Source organism: Cervus elaphus, chromosome 9 (assembly GCF_910594005.1).
Source record: "Cervus elaphus chromosome 9, mCerEla1.1, whole genome shotgun sequence".
Classification (NCBI taxonomy): Eukaryota; Metazoa; Chordata; class Mammalia; order Artiodactyla; family Cervidae; genus Cervus; species Cervus elaphus.
Window position 1 is genome coordinate 36,548,820 of NC_057823.1, and position 15,208 is coordinate 36,564,027.

General features: G+C 40.6%; 1 protein-coding gene across 3 annotated transcripts in view; it reads left to right on the forward strand.

Annotated features, from left to right (window-relative positions):
• Positions 1-1,825: 1,825 nt before the first annotated feature.
• Positions 1,826-15,208, forward strand: part of DTWD2 (DTW domain containing 2) — a 75,826-nt gene continuing 62,443 nt past the window's right edge. For all 3 annotated transcript variants that reach the window (XR_006342697.1, XM_043912304.1, XM_043912305.1), the window contains exon 1: positions 1,826-2,128. Coding sequence is in view for 2 of the 3 variants with exons in the window: in XM_043912304.1 (XP_043768239.1) it covers positions 1,911-2,128 (218 nt within the window). In the remaining variant the exon portion in view is untranslated. The remainder of the gene's footprint in view (positions 2,129-15,208) is intronic.

Genomic DNA, 15,208 nt, shown 5'->3' on the forward strand with positions numbered 1-15,208 from the left:
TTTGGTGACTGATGATTTTTATTTTGGTATTGAAGTCTGTCCCAGGCTGGTAAACTCACATAAAATAGCAGCTGGCTGGGTGTGTGATACATTTTTTTCAGGCTTCTTAAAGTCAGGATTCATAAATTGGACATTGGGTGAATTTCTTGCTTTTCAGGGGGAAAAATGACTCTTTTTATTAAACTCTGGCTCTATCCCACCTGCATGGGAGTTTTCTCTGATTCTGGTCAACCTCTGGGAGAATGAACTGTAGAGAAACAAGGATGGAGCAGGGGCCCACTTAAATGTGTTTATGGTAATATTCTAGGCAAGAGATGACACAGGCTTGAATCAGGGCAGAAGTAGTAGAAATAAATGGTTGGATTTTTAATTCTTTGATGGGTACAACCAATGATCTCACGTGGGGTGTTAAAAGAGAAAACCAAATATAAATAGGCTTGTTAGAACTTAATTTCCTTCACATAATTCATAGTTGGGAGTCTGGAGGGACCTTAAATGACTTGCCAGAACATTTCACATCTTGAGATTGGAGATCAGAGTTTAAGGGTTGTCACAGGAGACTTTTAGAAGTTAAAGAGTTCGTTCTCTAATCTAAATTGCATCCATATTTCGTTTTCTGATTCACCTCCTTTTCTACAGTCTCTAGGATTTCATTATCTCCCAACTCCAACTGGTATTAAGTTCCAGTTTTTTCTCTCATCCCACATTCATCACCAGGCAGGTTTTTCAGCCTTTTTTCTATCCTCCCTTTGAGTACTCCAAAATAAATGACAGGTACCATTTTCAGGGGAAAAGAATGCAGGAAAGTTGAAAACAATTGTCCTGTATTCTATACACAAGCTTGATTTTAAGATGACTAAAAATGTCATAGTGAGATCAACATTTTAAGAAATACAGTACTGTTCTATTACTATCAGTGATAAATCTATTTTATATTTACTCTTTCGTAGCTCAAGAATCAAGATAATTGTCATTGCAAAACTTAATTCATATGACTGGTGAAAACTTTTTTTGTTTAAAACGTTGAATGCTGGAAGAAGTAACAAAGTATTAATAAGTGACAACAAGCAGCACCCATATAAGGCAAGAAGTAGTCTCTTTCTTAAGTGAAGTTAATGTTAGTTTTTTAAAAACTGCGGGCTATATTGCTGTTTTTCAGAGCTGTAAAACCTTAGGCGAAGTAGTTATCTTTCTGTGGCTTTTCTTTCCTCTCCATGAAATCTCAGCTCTCTTATTGCCTCTTGAGCGTAGGGTCCTCGGACAATGAAAACAAAACAAAACACACAAAAAACCTCATTTAAAGAAATATTTAGTGTTTAGCGTAAAATGCATGTTTGCTATGGGAAATACCAAGTACAAGTCACAGGGCACAGGTTCCTGACCTTCCAGAGTAGGAAATCCGCTGAAGCAGACCAGCAGTGAATCCAATTTACAGTCGGTGCAAACTTTCCCATGCTGGCCTGAAACTATCAAGTACATAAGCGGCTGCGACTGTGCGCACTCACCCAGCTATTAATTCTTAAACTGCCATCCTAAGGCGGAAAATGCAGACTTCCACTTTACTTTCACTTTTGAAGGGGTTAAAAATAAGGAAAGTACAACTTTGCCACCTGAGATGTTTTCAGAAGAGATTCTTTTACTTGCCCCAGAGACACTTCCCTAACCTCAGTAGCTCCAGGACAACCACACTTTCCTTCCGGGTTCTAGGTGAACTGTTCCACTGGGCACAAACCAATGGGCTCATTCCTTCCCCGCAGCGGGGCGGGGTCTCCCGCCGGGGCTTCGGAGACCCGCCCTCCGTACGTGGCGTGCGTGCGTGGCGACGTGCGGCGCGGGACGGTTTCTTCAGCTTGTGGCGCCCCCCGGCGGCAGCAGTGAAGCGATGTGAGGGCCGGCCCTGAGCGCCTGCCATGGAGCCGCACAAAGAGGCGCGAACACCCGGGGACCCCGTCGCGTGGCTGCCTGGGACCTTGAGGACTCAGACGCCCGAGGAGGAGGAGCCGCGGGTGGGCGGGTCAGCGCCAGCGGCGTCCGTTTTGGACGCGGAGGCGTGCGGGGCCAGTGCGGACGGGCTGTGGGACCTGCCAGTGGAGCCGGCGGAGCGGAGGCCCGAGTGCAGCCACTGCAGGTGACCGCCGGGCTGGGGCGGGGGCGGGGACTGAGGCCGGCGGCGGACTTGGGGGGCGGGGGGTGGGGGCGCGCTGCAGCGCCCCCTGCCGGGGAGGCGGCTGCTGCGACTGCGGACAGGCGAGCGTTGTCTCTCATCTCCGCGCTTGGAGCTGCAGGGTCCACTGGTTGACGTTCAAATCACTGTGAAGTAGCCACAGCTTTTTTAGTAAGAAGGCTCTTCTCCAGGTTCAGGATTACTTACCCTTAATTCATGCAAGACACTAGCGGGTCAAGGGATGAGCGGACAGAAGTTTCGCTGTCAGGAAGCAAGTGTCTGGTGGAGGAAGAAAGGCGTAATAACAGTAATATTTGTAAAAACACTTTTTTGCTTATGTGACACAGCCATCTCACGGTCGAAACAAAAACATAAAATGGATTAGAGGAGAGAGACAATCAAGGTGGCTATTAAGGTAGTTGAGATTGGATTCAGAATTATGAATTCACTTAGAAATATTTATTGAGCACCTACTGTGTGCCAGGCACCGTGCTAGGTTTCTGGGAACCTAGACATGGATAGAACATGTCTCTGAGCTCACTGGGCTACTTATTGTCTAATGAGGAGACTTTGTTAAACTGCTGCTGCTGCTAAGTCGCTTCAGTCATGTCCGAGTCTGTGCGATCCCATAGACGGCAGCCCACCAGACTCCGCTGTCCCTGGGATTCTCCAGGCAAGAACATTGGAGTGGGTTGCCATTTCCTTCTCCAATGCATGAAAGTGAAAAGTGAAAGTGAAGTCGCTCCATCGTGTCCGACTCTTAGCGACCCCATGGACTGCAGCCTACCAGGCTCCTCCGTCCATGGGATTTTCCAGGCGAGAGTACTGGAGTGGCGTGCCATTGCCTTCTCCGTTTGTTAAACTAATAACCAGCAATCAGCATTGTCTGCCTGATTGAGTTATGCTTAATGTACTTTCACGATTGTGAGGACTGTTCTCCCTGCTTGTTAGAATGTCATGTTATACAGATGTACTATTTTTAAAAATAACTTTCTTTTCTGGTGTAATATTAATATAGGCTTTAAAAAGTTTGTATTTATTTTTATTATATTTGGCTCTTCCGGGTGTTAGTTGCAGCATGAGGAATCTTTGATCTTTGTTGTGGCATATGGCATCCTTAGTTGTGGCATGCAAGCTCCTAGTTGTGACATGTGGAATCTAGTTCTCTGACCAGGGATCAACCTGGGCTCCCTGCATTGTGAGCATGTAATCTTTGCCACTGGACCACCAGGGAAGTCCTACCATTAACCTTAATGGAATGAAAGCTAATGGAGCCTTTCAATTTTTACTGGACCTCTTGGGAGAATTCTGCAATTGAAATATTCCTTGAAACATTCTTTCTTTGGGTTCTCTGTGATTTATCTGACTTTTCTGTCCTAGTCTTCTTTGCCTGTTCCATTCAAACTGTCAGTGTTGGGCCACCTCAAGGTCTTTGTTCTAGATTCTCTTGTTCTAATCCCATACACTTCCCACAGATGATCTTACCAGTTTTCATGGTTAAGTTATCACCTCTACATTGGTCTCTCTACATCAGACTCTTCTCTGGAGCAAGAGATGTATGTCTTCATTTAATTATTGTGTATGGAGTACTTTGCTAATTATTAATACGGTTGGAGGCTTTGTCCACATAGATTGTTTAGTTTGTTGTTGGTTACAGATGATCAGACAGTAAAAAAGCAACCAAATATGTGGTTACAAATTGAAAAAAACACAAAGGAACAGCAATGAAGGCGAGAAGTGGGATGCTGTAATAGAAAATAGCAGGATGGTGTCAGGAAAGATTTCTGAAGAGATAGCACTTATTTTGATACTTAAACGATAAAAATGATTCAAACCAAGAGAAAAGCATTTCGAGAAGGGGAGCAGGACAGACTGGTTGCTATTCTTTACCATTTGACCTTTTCCCAGGGCTGAATCAAAAGACCTCAGAGTCAGAATCTTGAGTGTAGGGATCTTTTTATATTTTCTGACTGTACTATGTCTAGTAGATATTCAGTAGATCTTTGACAAAGGTGAGTAGTTTGTGTGTAGAAGAGACTGTGTTTTAGAAGAGAGGGATATGTGAATACAATTTATTTAAATAAGTTGTCTAAAGTTGTTAGATGATAACACTTAAAAATGCAGCAAAGAGGTCTACTAGAATGCTGAAAGAAAAATGTTTCAAATATAAATCCAGAGATAAATTATGCTAGCTTTATCATATAGCTTTTAGTCTACTCAGAACTGCTAGTTGAAATAGTTTAAAAATTAGTCTTCTGTAGTTAGCAAAAATTTATAATGTTTCTGATCTGTTTCTCCTTGCCCCATTATAGACTTTGTGTTTTAGAGCACTTTTAGATTGGTATCAAAATTGAGAGGAAGGTACAAAGATTTCCCATGTGGCCTCTGCCCCCTCCATCCCCCCACCACAAGCATAGCTTCTCAGGTATCAACATCCCCTACCAGAGTGGTACATTTGTTACAATTGATGGGCTCGAGTGACACATCATTATCACTTAAAAGCCCATAGTTTACATTAGGGTTCACTCTTGGTGTTGTGCATATTTTAAGTTTGGACAAATTTGTAATAACCTTTATCTGCTATTATAGTTTCATGCAGAATATTTTAACTGCCTTAAAAATCCTCTTGGCTCTGCCTTTTCATTCCTCTCTACCCTCTAACCTGATCTACTGTTACTGTATTTTAGCTTGTTTTCAGTTTTATTTAGTTAATACTTTAGAATTATAATCCACTCTGACATTTCTGTGTTTTGCATTTTCTGGTGAAATTTTCTACCTTTTAAAGACTCTTCTTTCCCTTGGCACGTTATGCATTTTATTTGTTTTAATTGGTTAGGATACAGTTCTAGAAATAGGAGAATATTTAGGTGTTACCAATAAAATATAAACTAATTTATAGCTGTTTATATTTTATTTCATTAGGCTGTTAGGGTCTCAGCTAGTTGCCTGAGTGAACTTCTTTACTGTTATGCTTATAATAGTTTTTAAAATTGAAATGCATTTTTAGTTTTGAGTGATCAGTACGTCACAATTATTTGGCCCTTTTTTAATACTTAAAACGCTATTCATTTCTCTAAATACACTACTATAATTGTCACTGCCTAAAGAGTTCTAGAGATTGGTTTTGTTCAGGAAGTGTAAACTCAATTTAAATTCTCAGCAGAATCTTGCTCGTTAGAAATACAGCATATCTTAAATGTTGGGGCCGGTGTGAGGAAAGTAGGAGAGACTCCCTCTTGAGGCCTGTCACCCGTCTTAAAGATAGGATGTAAACTGGGCCTGAACCCTGCCCAAGAGTGAGGAAACTGTTGCTAATGGAAACCAGGTCTCCTGGAGAATTCCCTCCCTACAGATGGCAAATGGAGATTGTAGTTGAGGTCAGGCTGCCCCTGTTAGATTAACCATGGAGACATCCCCCCTTGATATATAACCATTGTCCCCCTCTCCCCCTTAACTTTAATTGTTTGTTCTTCTAGCACCTACTTACTGTAAAACTCAGTCATATACAACAAAGAGGTTGCTAACATATAACCAGTCACGTGGGAGTGGGATATAAAACTGGGCCTCTCAGAAACATCAGGGTCCTTGTGGGAAGTGATTCCTCTTGGACCCGCTGGCGTAATAAGCTGTACTCCACTGTCTTGAATGTCTTCTGAGGTGTGTTTTGCGACTCTGGATTCCACAACAAAATATGAATGAAATATCCTATAAAAGATCCATACTAGTTTGGTATTGCAGGTTACAGATTTTATGAAAAGTATGTCCCTGTTAAAAGGAGCAGCATGTACAGGAGTATACTGTATCAGCACGGTGTATTTGGAGAGCTTGGCAGAAAGGAAGGAGAAGTGAGGCTGCAGAGGTTGATGGTGGTTCTCTTGGGAAGGGCCAAATAAGCTGTTAGAAGTTAGAATTCCATGCACAGTGGAGCCTGGCGGACTACAGTCCATGGGGTTGCAGAGAGTCGGACATGATTGAGTGACTAACCACTTTGACTTTTCTAATCTTCCTCTTTGGCTTAGCGGGTAAAGAATCTGCCTGCAGTGCAGGAGATATGAGTTGGATCCCTGGGTCGGGAAGATCTGCTGGAGAAGGAAATGGCAGCCCATTTCAGTATTCTTGCCTGAAAAATCGCATGGACAGAGGAACCTGGTGGACTATAGTCTATGGGGTTGAAAAGAGTTGGACATGACCAAGGGACTAAGCATCAGCAGGAAGTTTAATCCTAAAGCACTAGAGCCCGACAAAGTAGCCACTGAAGTGTTTTTTTTTTTTTTTTTGAATGGAGGTGTCAATTTGACTTCTGTGGGTGGCTTTTAGCTATCATAATTTATACTCTGTTTTATTAAGAAAAATGCAAACTGAATAGTGATACAGTGGTAAAGGCTTGACTGGGAAGAGTTAGAGCCTCATTATAGTAAAGATGCCAAACATCTTAATTATATTTTTATGTCTTCTGTGGATATTCCTGCCTGAGGACAAGAGTTGGAAACCACTTGCAAATCATTGGTTATAAAAATAAGTACAGAGAATTTTTTAATGTGTCTGAGGGAGGAAGACAGCAGGGACAACATATATATAAACTGACACAGACAGGCCCTGAGACATAATTTTTCTATCTCCAGTGCTTTCTTCTTTCAGAAGTACAAAGTTGTAAGGATTATGTGAAACCACATCAATATAAATAGCACCCATTTATTAGATACTGGTCATCAGCAGGTTATCCACCGAGATGAGGTGTTTTATATTTGTTATTTTATTTTTGTCCCGTAACAGCCTTCTGGAGTTGATGACATCATTAGCTTTTGAAGGATGAAAAGGTGGAGGTAACAATCAGGTAGCAGAGCTGGGTCTCTGGCTCCAGTCCGCTTGTCTCCCAAGCTCCTGCAAGCGCTTGACTCTTTGCTCTACACTCCACGCTTGCTGAAGAAGCCTTATTATTTTGATTGCAGAGTGGATGTAGTCACTAGTTGAAGCGGAGCTATTAAAGCTGCAGGAGTAGCTCTGTTTTCATACTCTTTAAGCTGAAGTATGTTTCACTTCAGTTCAGTCGCTTAGTCATGTCTGACCCTTTGTGACCCCATGGACTGCAGCACCCCAGGCTTCCCTGTCCATCACCAGTTCCCGAAGCTTGCTCAAACTCATGTCTATAATGATGCCATCCAACCTTCTCATTCTCTGTCATCCCCTTCTCCTCCTGCCTTCAATCTTTCCCAGCATCAGGGTCTTTTCCAGTGAGTCAGTTCTTTGCATCAGGTGGCCAAAGTATTAGAGTTTCAGCTTTAGCATCAGTCCTTCCAATGAATATTCAGGACTGATCTCCTTTAGGATTGACTGGCTTGATCTTGCAGTCCAAGGGACTCTCAAGAGTCTTCTTCAACACCACAGTTCAAAAGCATCAATTCTTTGGCGCTCAGCTTTCTTTATGGTCCAACTCTCACAGAAAAGAAAATTAGACACCAAGTGAATTAGAGATACCAAGGGAACATTTCATGCAAAGATGGGCACAATAAAGGACAGAAATGGTATGGACCTAACAGAAGCAGAAGATATGACGAGGTGGCAAGAATGCACAGAAGAACTATACAAAAAAGATCTTCATGATCCATAATCATGATGGTATGATCACTCACCTAGAGCCAGACATCCTGCAATGTGGTCAAGTGGGCCTTAGGAAGCATCACAAACAAAGCAAGTGGAAGTGATGGAATTCCAGTTGAGTTATTTCAAATCCTGAAAGATGATGCTGTGAAAGTGCTGCACTCAGTATGCCAGCAAATTTGGAAAACTCAGCAGTGGCCACAGGACTGGAAAAGGTCAGTTTTCATTCCAGTTCCAAAGAAAGGCAATGCCAAAGAATGTTCAGACTACTACACAATTGCACTTATCTCACAGGCTAGCAAAACTTTGCTCAAAATTCTCCAAATCTGGATTCAACAGTATGTGAACTGAGAACTTCTAGATGTTCAAGCTGATTTTAGAAAAGGCAGAGGAACCACAGATCAAATTGCCAACACCCGATGGATCATCAAAAAAGCAAGAGAATTCCAGAAAAACATCTACTTCTGCTTTATTGACTATACCAAAGCCTTTGACTGTGTGGATCACAATAAACTGGAAAATTCTGAAAGAGATGGGAATACCAGACCACCTGACCTGCCTCCTGGGAAATCTGTATGCAGGTCAAGAAGCAGCAATTGGAACTGGACATGGAATAACGGACGGGTTCCAAATTGGGAAAGGAGTGTGTCAAGGTTGTATATTGTCACCCTGCTTTTTTAACTTATATATGCAGAGTACATCCTGCGAAATGCTGGGCTTGGATGAAGTACAAGCTGGAATCATAATGCTGGGACAAATAACAATAACCTCAGATATACAGATGACACCACCCTTATGGCAGAAAGAGAAGAGGAACTTAAGAGCCACTTGATGAAAGTGAAAGAGGAGAGTGAAAAAGCTGGCTTAAAATGGAACACTCAAAAAACTAAGGTCATGGCATCTGGTGCCATCACTTCATGGCAAATAGATGGGGAAACAGTGACAAACTTTCCTTTCTTGGGCTCCCAAATCACTGCCGATTGTGACTACGGCCATGAAATTAAAAGACGCTTGCCCCTTGGAAGAAAAGCTATGACCAACCTAGGCACCGTATTAAAAAGCAGAGACATTACTTGGCTGATAAACGTCCGTCTAGTCAAAGCTATGGTTTTTCCAGTAGTCATGTATGGACATGAGAGTTGGACCATGAAGAAGTATGTTTACGTCAAGCTTAGTAACAGGATGCCTGAGCATTAGTGTTCTCTAGCTTCTATTTTGGGATTCCCAGGTGGCACTAGTGGTAAAGAGCCCACCTGCCAATGCAGGAGACATAAGAGACACAGGTTCGATCTCTGGGTTGGGATGATCCTTTGGAGAAGGGCATGGCAACCCATTCTAATATTCTTGCCTGGAGAATCTCAGGGACAGAGGAGACTGGTAGGCTACAGTCCATAGGGTCTCAAAGAGTCAGTCATGCACAACTGAAGTGACTTACCATGCACACAGCTCCTTTTTAACATAAATTGAGATACATTTGGTCGGTGTACAATATTATATAAGTTTAGGGTATACAGCCTGTTGATTTGATACATTTATATATTCAGTAAGATTATCCCTGGTAGTGGTTAGCTATTGTCACCTAATTGTCATTTCCTTTTTTGTGCTGAGAAGTTTTAAGATGTAGTCTGTTAGCAAGTTTGAAGTATGTAATATAGTATTGTTGACTATATCACAGTGCTGTGCATTAGATCTCCAGCATTTATTCATCTTCTGCTTCCAAGTTTGTACCCTTTAATAACATCTTGTTTCCTTATTCCATGTCTTAACCTTTTCTGTATTCTTTAGGCTTGAATATTCAGGAGAAAAAGGTGATGGGAATGAAAACATGAGAAAGTGAAGCAGAGGACTGTAGGTATTTAAGAAGAACACAGGAGCCACAAGCTGGCAGCCCACAGATGTTTTGTTTAAAACTGTATTTTTACCAGTTTGAAATTAGTTGCTAATAGTTAAAAATGAAGATGTGTTATATCAGAATCCAATTTCTGGTTTCTGTAAGAATGGGGAGATCTAGCAGCTTTGGGGCTACCATCCTGAGTATTGGTTGTGCCTTTAGATTGGGTATGATCTGTCCAGGTCATCATTGCTCCCAGTCCATCCTGCTTCATTCATCTCTGATTAACTGCCTGCGCCTCATAGATACTTGCTTTTTAATCTGGGTCTCATGTACGTCACTGTGGTCTGGTCTGCCTCAGCAGCAGGGTAAATCAGCCTGCAGGTTTTTTAGGTAAAAGTGAAACATGCTAGTTCCTATTACTTTATAATAATTGAGATTGTTGAGTTGGTATTGACACTTAGAAAACTGTTTTGGTAAATTTAAAATAAGCTAGATTATTGATGATAATTTTTAGGATAAAAATTTAGATAGTCTTCAAATTTAATTCCTTGTGCATATCAAAAGTATCGTATTCTTAAGACACTAAGTTAATTTGTTCTTTCTTGTTAATCTAGAAAATCTGTTTATTCTTTGAAGTAGTTCATTCCTAAGATATGTGGGACGCTAACTGATTTACAAATTACTGTGCAAGCTAATCATATGTTCAAAGTTGAGCAAAAATGATATATCTCAAGAGGGAGTTTTTTTCTTAATCTTAATTAAGTCTCCAAAGAGGAGTGACCAATTAAAAAAAACCACATCAGAGCTATCTAAATGTTTGATTTATTTTCCACTAGAAAAACAAGAATGTTATCATTACCCTCTGATAGATGTTTTCTTCAAAGAACATCAAAGCACATTAATTTTTTAACTATGTTTACATTTGTCCCACATTAAAAATTTATAGTTCGGTTAGTGCTTATGTACTGAGAGAATATATTCTGAGATAGTCTAGTATAACATTTGTTTTCTTCATTTATTTTTTAAAATATGTAATGTACTTTAGTTTTTTCCAGTTTTATTGAGATATAATTGACATACAGCACTGTATAAGTTTTAAGTACAACATAATGATTTGACTTACGTATACCATCAAATGATTATCCCGATAAATTTTTAGAACATATGTCATCTCATATAGATAAAAAAAAGAAATTTTTTTTTTCCTTTTGATGAGAACTCTTTTAAATTTTATTCTATTTATTTATTAATTTATTTATGCTGTGCTGAGGCTTATGGAGTCTCAGTTCCCCGACTAGCAATTGAATATGGGCCGTGGCAGTGAAAGCTTGGGATCCTACTAACTACCAGGCCAGCAGGAAACTGCCAGGATTTACGTTGTGAACAACTTTCATCTGTAATATACAGCAGTGCTAATTACAGTATATTGTACATTACATCCCTGGTAGTTAGATTTATCTTATAACTGGAAGTTTGTGCCTTTTGACTACCTTCATCCGGTGCCCCCTCTCACCACTCCTCACCTCTGATAACCAAAAACCTTAGGGTTTTCTTTGTTGGTTGAACCATAATCGACCTTCAACACTGTGTTAGTTCCTGGTGTCCAAATAGTGATTTGATACTTCTATACATTAGAAAATAATCACCACAGTAAGTCTAGTTACCAGTGTTACCAGTTACTATTGTTGTTGTTTAGTCGCAAAGTCATGTCTGACTCTTTGTGACCGTGTGGACTGCAGCAGTTCAGGCTTCCCTGTCCTTCGCCATCTCCCAGAGTTTGCCCAAACTCATGTCCATTGAGTTGGTGATGCCATCCAACCATCTCATGCTGTGTTTCCCCCTTCTCCTCTTGTCCTCAATCTTTCCGAGCATCAGGGTCTTTTCCAGTAAGTCGGGTCTTCGCATCAGGTGTCACTAGACAAAGATATTACATAATTATTGACTATATTCCTCACACTGTACATTTCATACAGGTAACACATTTATTTTGTAACTGGAAATTTGTACCTCTTTATTTCCTTCACCTTTTTCGCTTATCTTCCCACCCCTCTCCTTCCCTCTGGCAACCACTTGTTTATTCTCTTTGAGTAAATTTGGCATTATTTTAAAAGAGTTCACAGGTTACACAGTGCTTTTTTCATATATGTTTTTATTTACCACATAAAACAACTTTGTGATTTAAATATTTATTCTCTTTTATGTATTTTTAAGGTCAGGCAAGTAATAGGGTAGAGCTCCATTCAGTTCAGTTCAGTTCAGTTGCTCAGTCATGTCCGACTCTTTGCGATCTCATGAACCGCAGCACGCCAGGCCTCCCTGTCCATCACCAACTGCCAGAGTCCACCCAAACCCATGTCCATTGAGTCGGTTATGCCATCCAACCATCTCATCCTCTGTCGTCCCCTTCTCCTCCTGCCCTCAATCTTTCCCAGCATCAGGGTCTTTTCAAATGAGTCAGCTCTTTGTATCAGGTGGCCAAAGGATTGGAGTTTCAGCTTCAACATCAGTCCCTCCAATGGACACCCAGGACTGATCTCCTTTAGGATGGACTGGTTGGATCTCCTTGCACTCCAAGGGACTCTTAAGTCTTCTCCAACACCACAGTTCAAAATCATCAATTCTTCAGCACTCAGCTTTCTTTATAGTCCAATTCTCCCATCCATACATGACAACTGGAAAAACCATAGCCTCGACCAGATGGACCTTTGTTGGCAAAGTAATGTCTCTGCTTTTTAATATGCTGTCTAGGTTGGTCATAACTTTCCTTCCAAGGAGTAAGGGTCTTTTAATTTCATGGATGCAATCACCATCTGCAGTGAGCTCCCTTACCATTCATATTTATATTTCCACATCACATAATAATGAATTATACTGAAATGAGCAATATTACAGTCTTTGTTTTCCTATTGCATGTAATAAATACTTCCAGTGAGGTGTTCCTTTTCCTTCTTCTAACCCATATATTCTTTTCCTTTGTTCATGGTGATTTTTAATTATTTTGAGAGGGGCAGTTTTATTGTCTTTTTTTAATGTCCCCCTTTACCTCCTGCGTCCTTTATCTGCTTGTGGTCAGCTTCTCTCTTGGTGACTATTCATCAATCAGAAAGGCAAATTTGAAGGTACTATTGATTGATTTTTTTCTCTTCCCTCGTAGCTCAGATGGTAAAGAATCTGTCTGCAGTGCAGGAGACCTGAGTTCAATTTCTGGCTTGGGAAGATCCTCTGGAGAAGGGAATGGTGACCTACTCCAGTGTTCTTGCCTGGGAAATCCCACGGACAGAGGAGTCTGGTAGGCTACAGTCCATGGGGTTGCAAAGAGTTGGGCATGACTGAGTGACTGACACTTTCACTTTTTCTTTTTTTTCTCTGCTGAGCTTTTAAAAGATTTTTTAATTTACTTATGACTGTGCTGGATCTTCATTGCTTCGCATGGACTTTCTCTAGTTGAAGCGAGTGGAGACTACTCTAGTTGTGGTGGTTTCTCCCAGAGCACAGGCTCTGGGGCCTGTGGACTCAGTAGTTGTGGTTTCCGGTCTCTCGAGCACAGGCTCAATAGTTGTGGTGCATGGTCTTTGCTACTCCCTGGTGTGTGGTATCTTCCTGGGTCAGGGATTGGACCTGTGTCTCCTGCACTGACAGGTGGATTCTTTACTGAGCCACCAAGGCAGCCCCAGTTTTATCTTTCCTAAGAACCAGCCTTCGTTTCACTTGTCTTAGTTTCATTCATCTTTTCTTTTTTCTTAAAATTTTTTATTTCATTTATAGTTGGCTCCTGAATAGCTTCACAGATCAGCTTTGACTCCTTGCTTGTCAGGATGGTCATTCATGCTGTTCCTTTTTGTTGGCCAGTGGCTAAGGAGCATAGAATTATGCTACTCATGGACCTGGAGGCTTGCTTTGATTAATCATGGGAGTAGTCTTTGTTCGTTCAGTTATTATTAAGACAGTATCCAGTAAAGGGACATAGAAAAATGAGTAAGAAATTGTTTCCTCTAGAATTCATTGTGAATTGAGTATGAGAAAACATGTCTATGTAATTAATATTTAAGACAAATTATGAAAGTATAAAATAAGAATTTGCAAAGAGTGACTTACTTATTAAGATTTTTTAATTTGTTTTATTTCTATATAAGAAGACAGAGTAAATAATAAGATAACTGACTATAGATGATTACTTTATGATAAGATTCTAGTGTTAGTTAATCTGTCATTTTGTCATTGAAGCTCTAGTACAGGCTTTGGGAGCCTGGTAGGCTACGTCTATGGGGTCGCATAGGGTCGGACACGACTGAAGCGACTTAGCAGCAGCAGCAGCAGCAAATATAATTATATCTCTGGACACAGGCTTTTGTTTTCCAAGTATCTGGCTCATTTGAAGACTTCTTTAATTATAATAACACTAACATTTTTCTTATAGATCCTGTAGTAGGAACAAACTTATCTCTAGGCCAGTGATCCCTAAATTATTTTGAATACATACCACAGTTGATTAAAACACTTAGGATGTAATTCTAATAGGTATACATACTTATCTGTGGTAATACACGTTAATCATATACTAATGTATGACTTGCATCACAAAACATAGAAAAACATAGATAAAAGGAAGAAATTATGATGAAATAAACTGTTTAAAAATGTCTTGCTGATTGTGATAGAGCCCTACTCTCTTACTATTTAGTATTTTTGAGACATAATATATACTTATAGTAAGGTTCATGATAATAAGCTACTGATAGTAAGATGTGATTTCACATTTCAAGTATCTTTTAAATTTCTACTTTCTTTTTTTTTTTTCTTATTTTTTTTTTATGCCTCACAGTGCAGCCAAAAATTTTAAAAAGGCAGGAAGGAGTGGGACAAGAAAGTCAAAATGAAAAAAAGGGGGGGGGATTATTCTTTCAGGCAAAATCACCTTTCATTGGGAGAAGGGTTGAGGTTTATGATGGGTATCACCTCACTGGTGCTGGTCAGGAAATTCCAGGCTGATTGGTTTTAAAAAATTACATTTCAAAGAGATGCTGAAACCGCAATTGGGTATGAAGTTTTAGTTTGCTTCTGTGGGGCTTAGCATGAAGTGAACAAAGTGTTAGTTGCTCAGTCGTGTCCAGCTTTGTGACCCCTTGGACTATCGCCTGCCAAGCTCATCTGTCCATGGGATTCTCCAGGCAAGAATACTGGGGACTTAACATAAGTGACTTCAGTGTGGACCTGTTGTCCCTTTTTCAACACTGAAAAGGTACTAGGCAGGCTCTGTTAAAAAAAAGGCTCCGCTTATCAACCAAATTATCAAATAGTTCAGCTAACTTATTAGTCATTAGGGAGAAGAGGAATAAGGCAGTGTGAGTCACAAAACCTCTGACCAAAGAACAGAAAATCTGAAAGGTGTTCTCATAGAAGTTCCTCAAGTCCTAGTCTCCAAACACTACATTCCTTGAGGGGAAGTTGGAGTGGACTCAGTTTAAGAAACTACGCAACCACTCAGGCAAAACCAACTCCCACGCAGACAAAACCAGCTTCCTGGCACTGGACCTGCACCACAGTTGGCTCCAACAACCAGGTCTCCTTCAGGTCTCCATCTCCCTTCAGAGATGTCTACTCCCAGGTCTGCA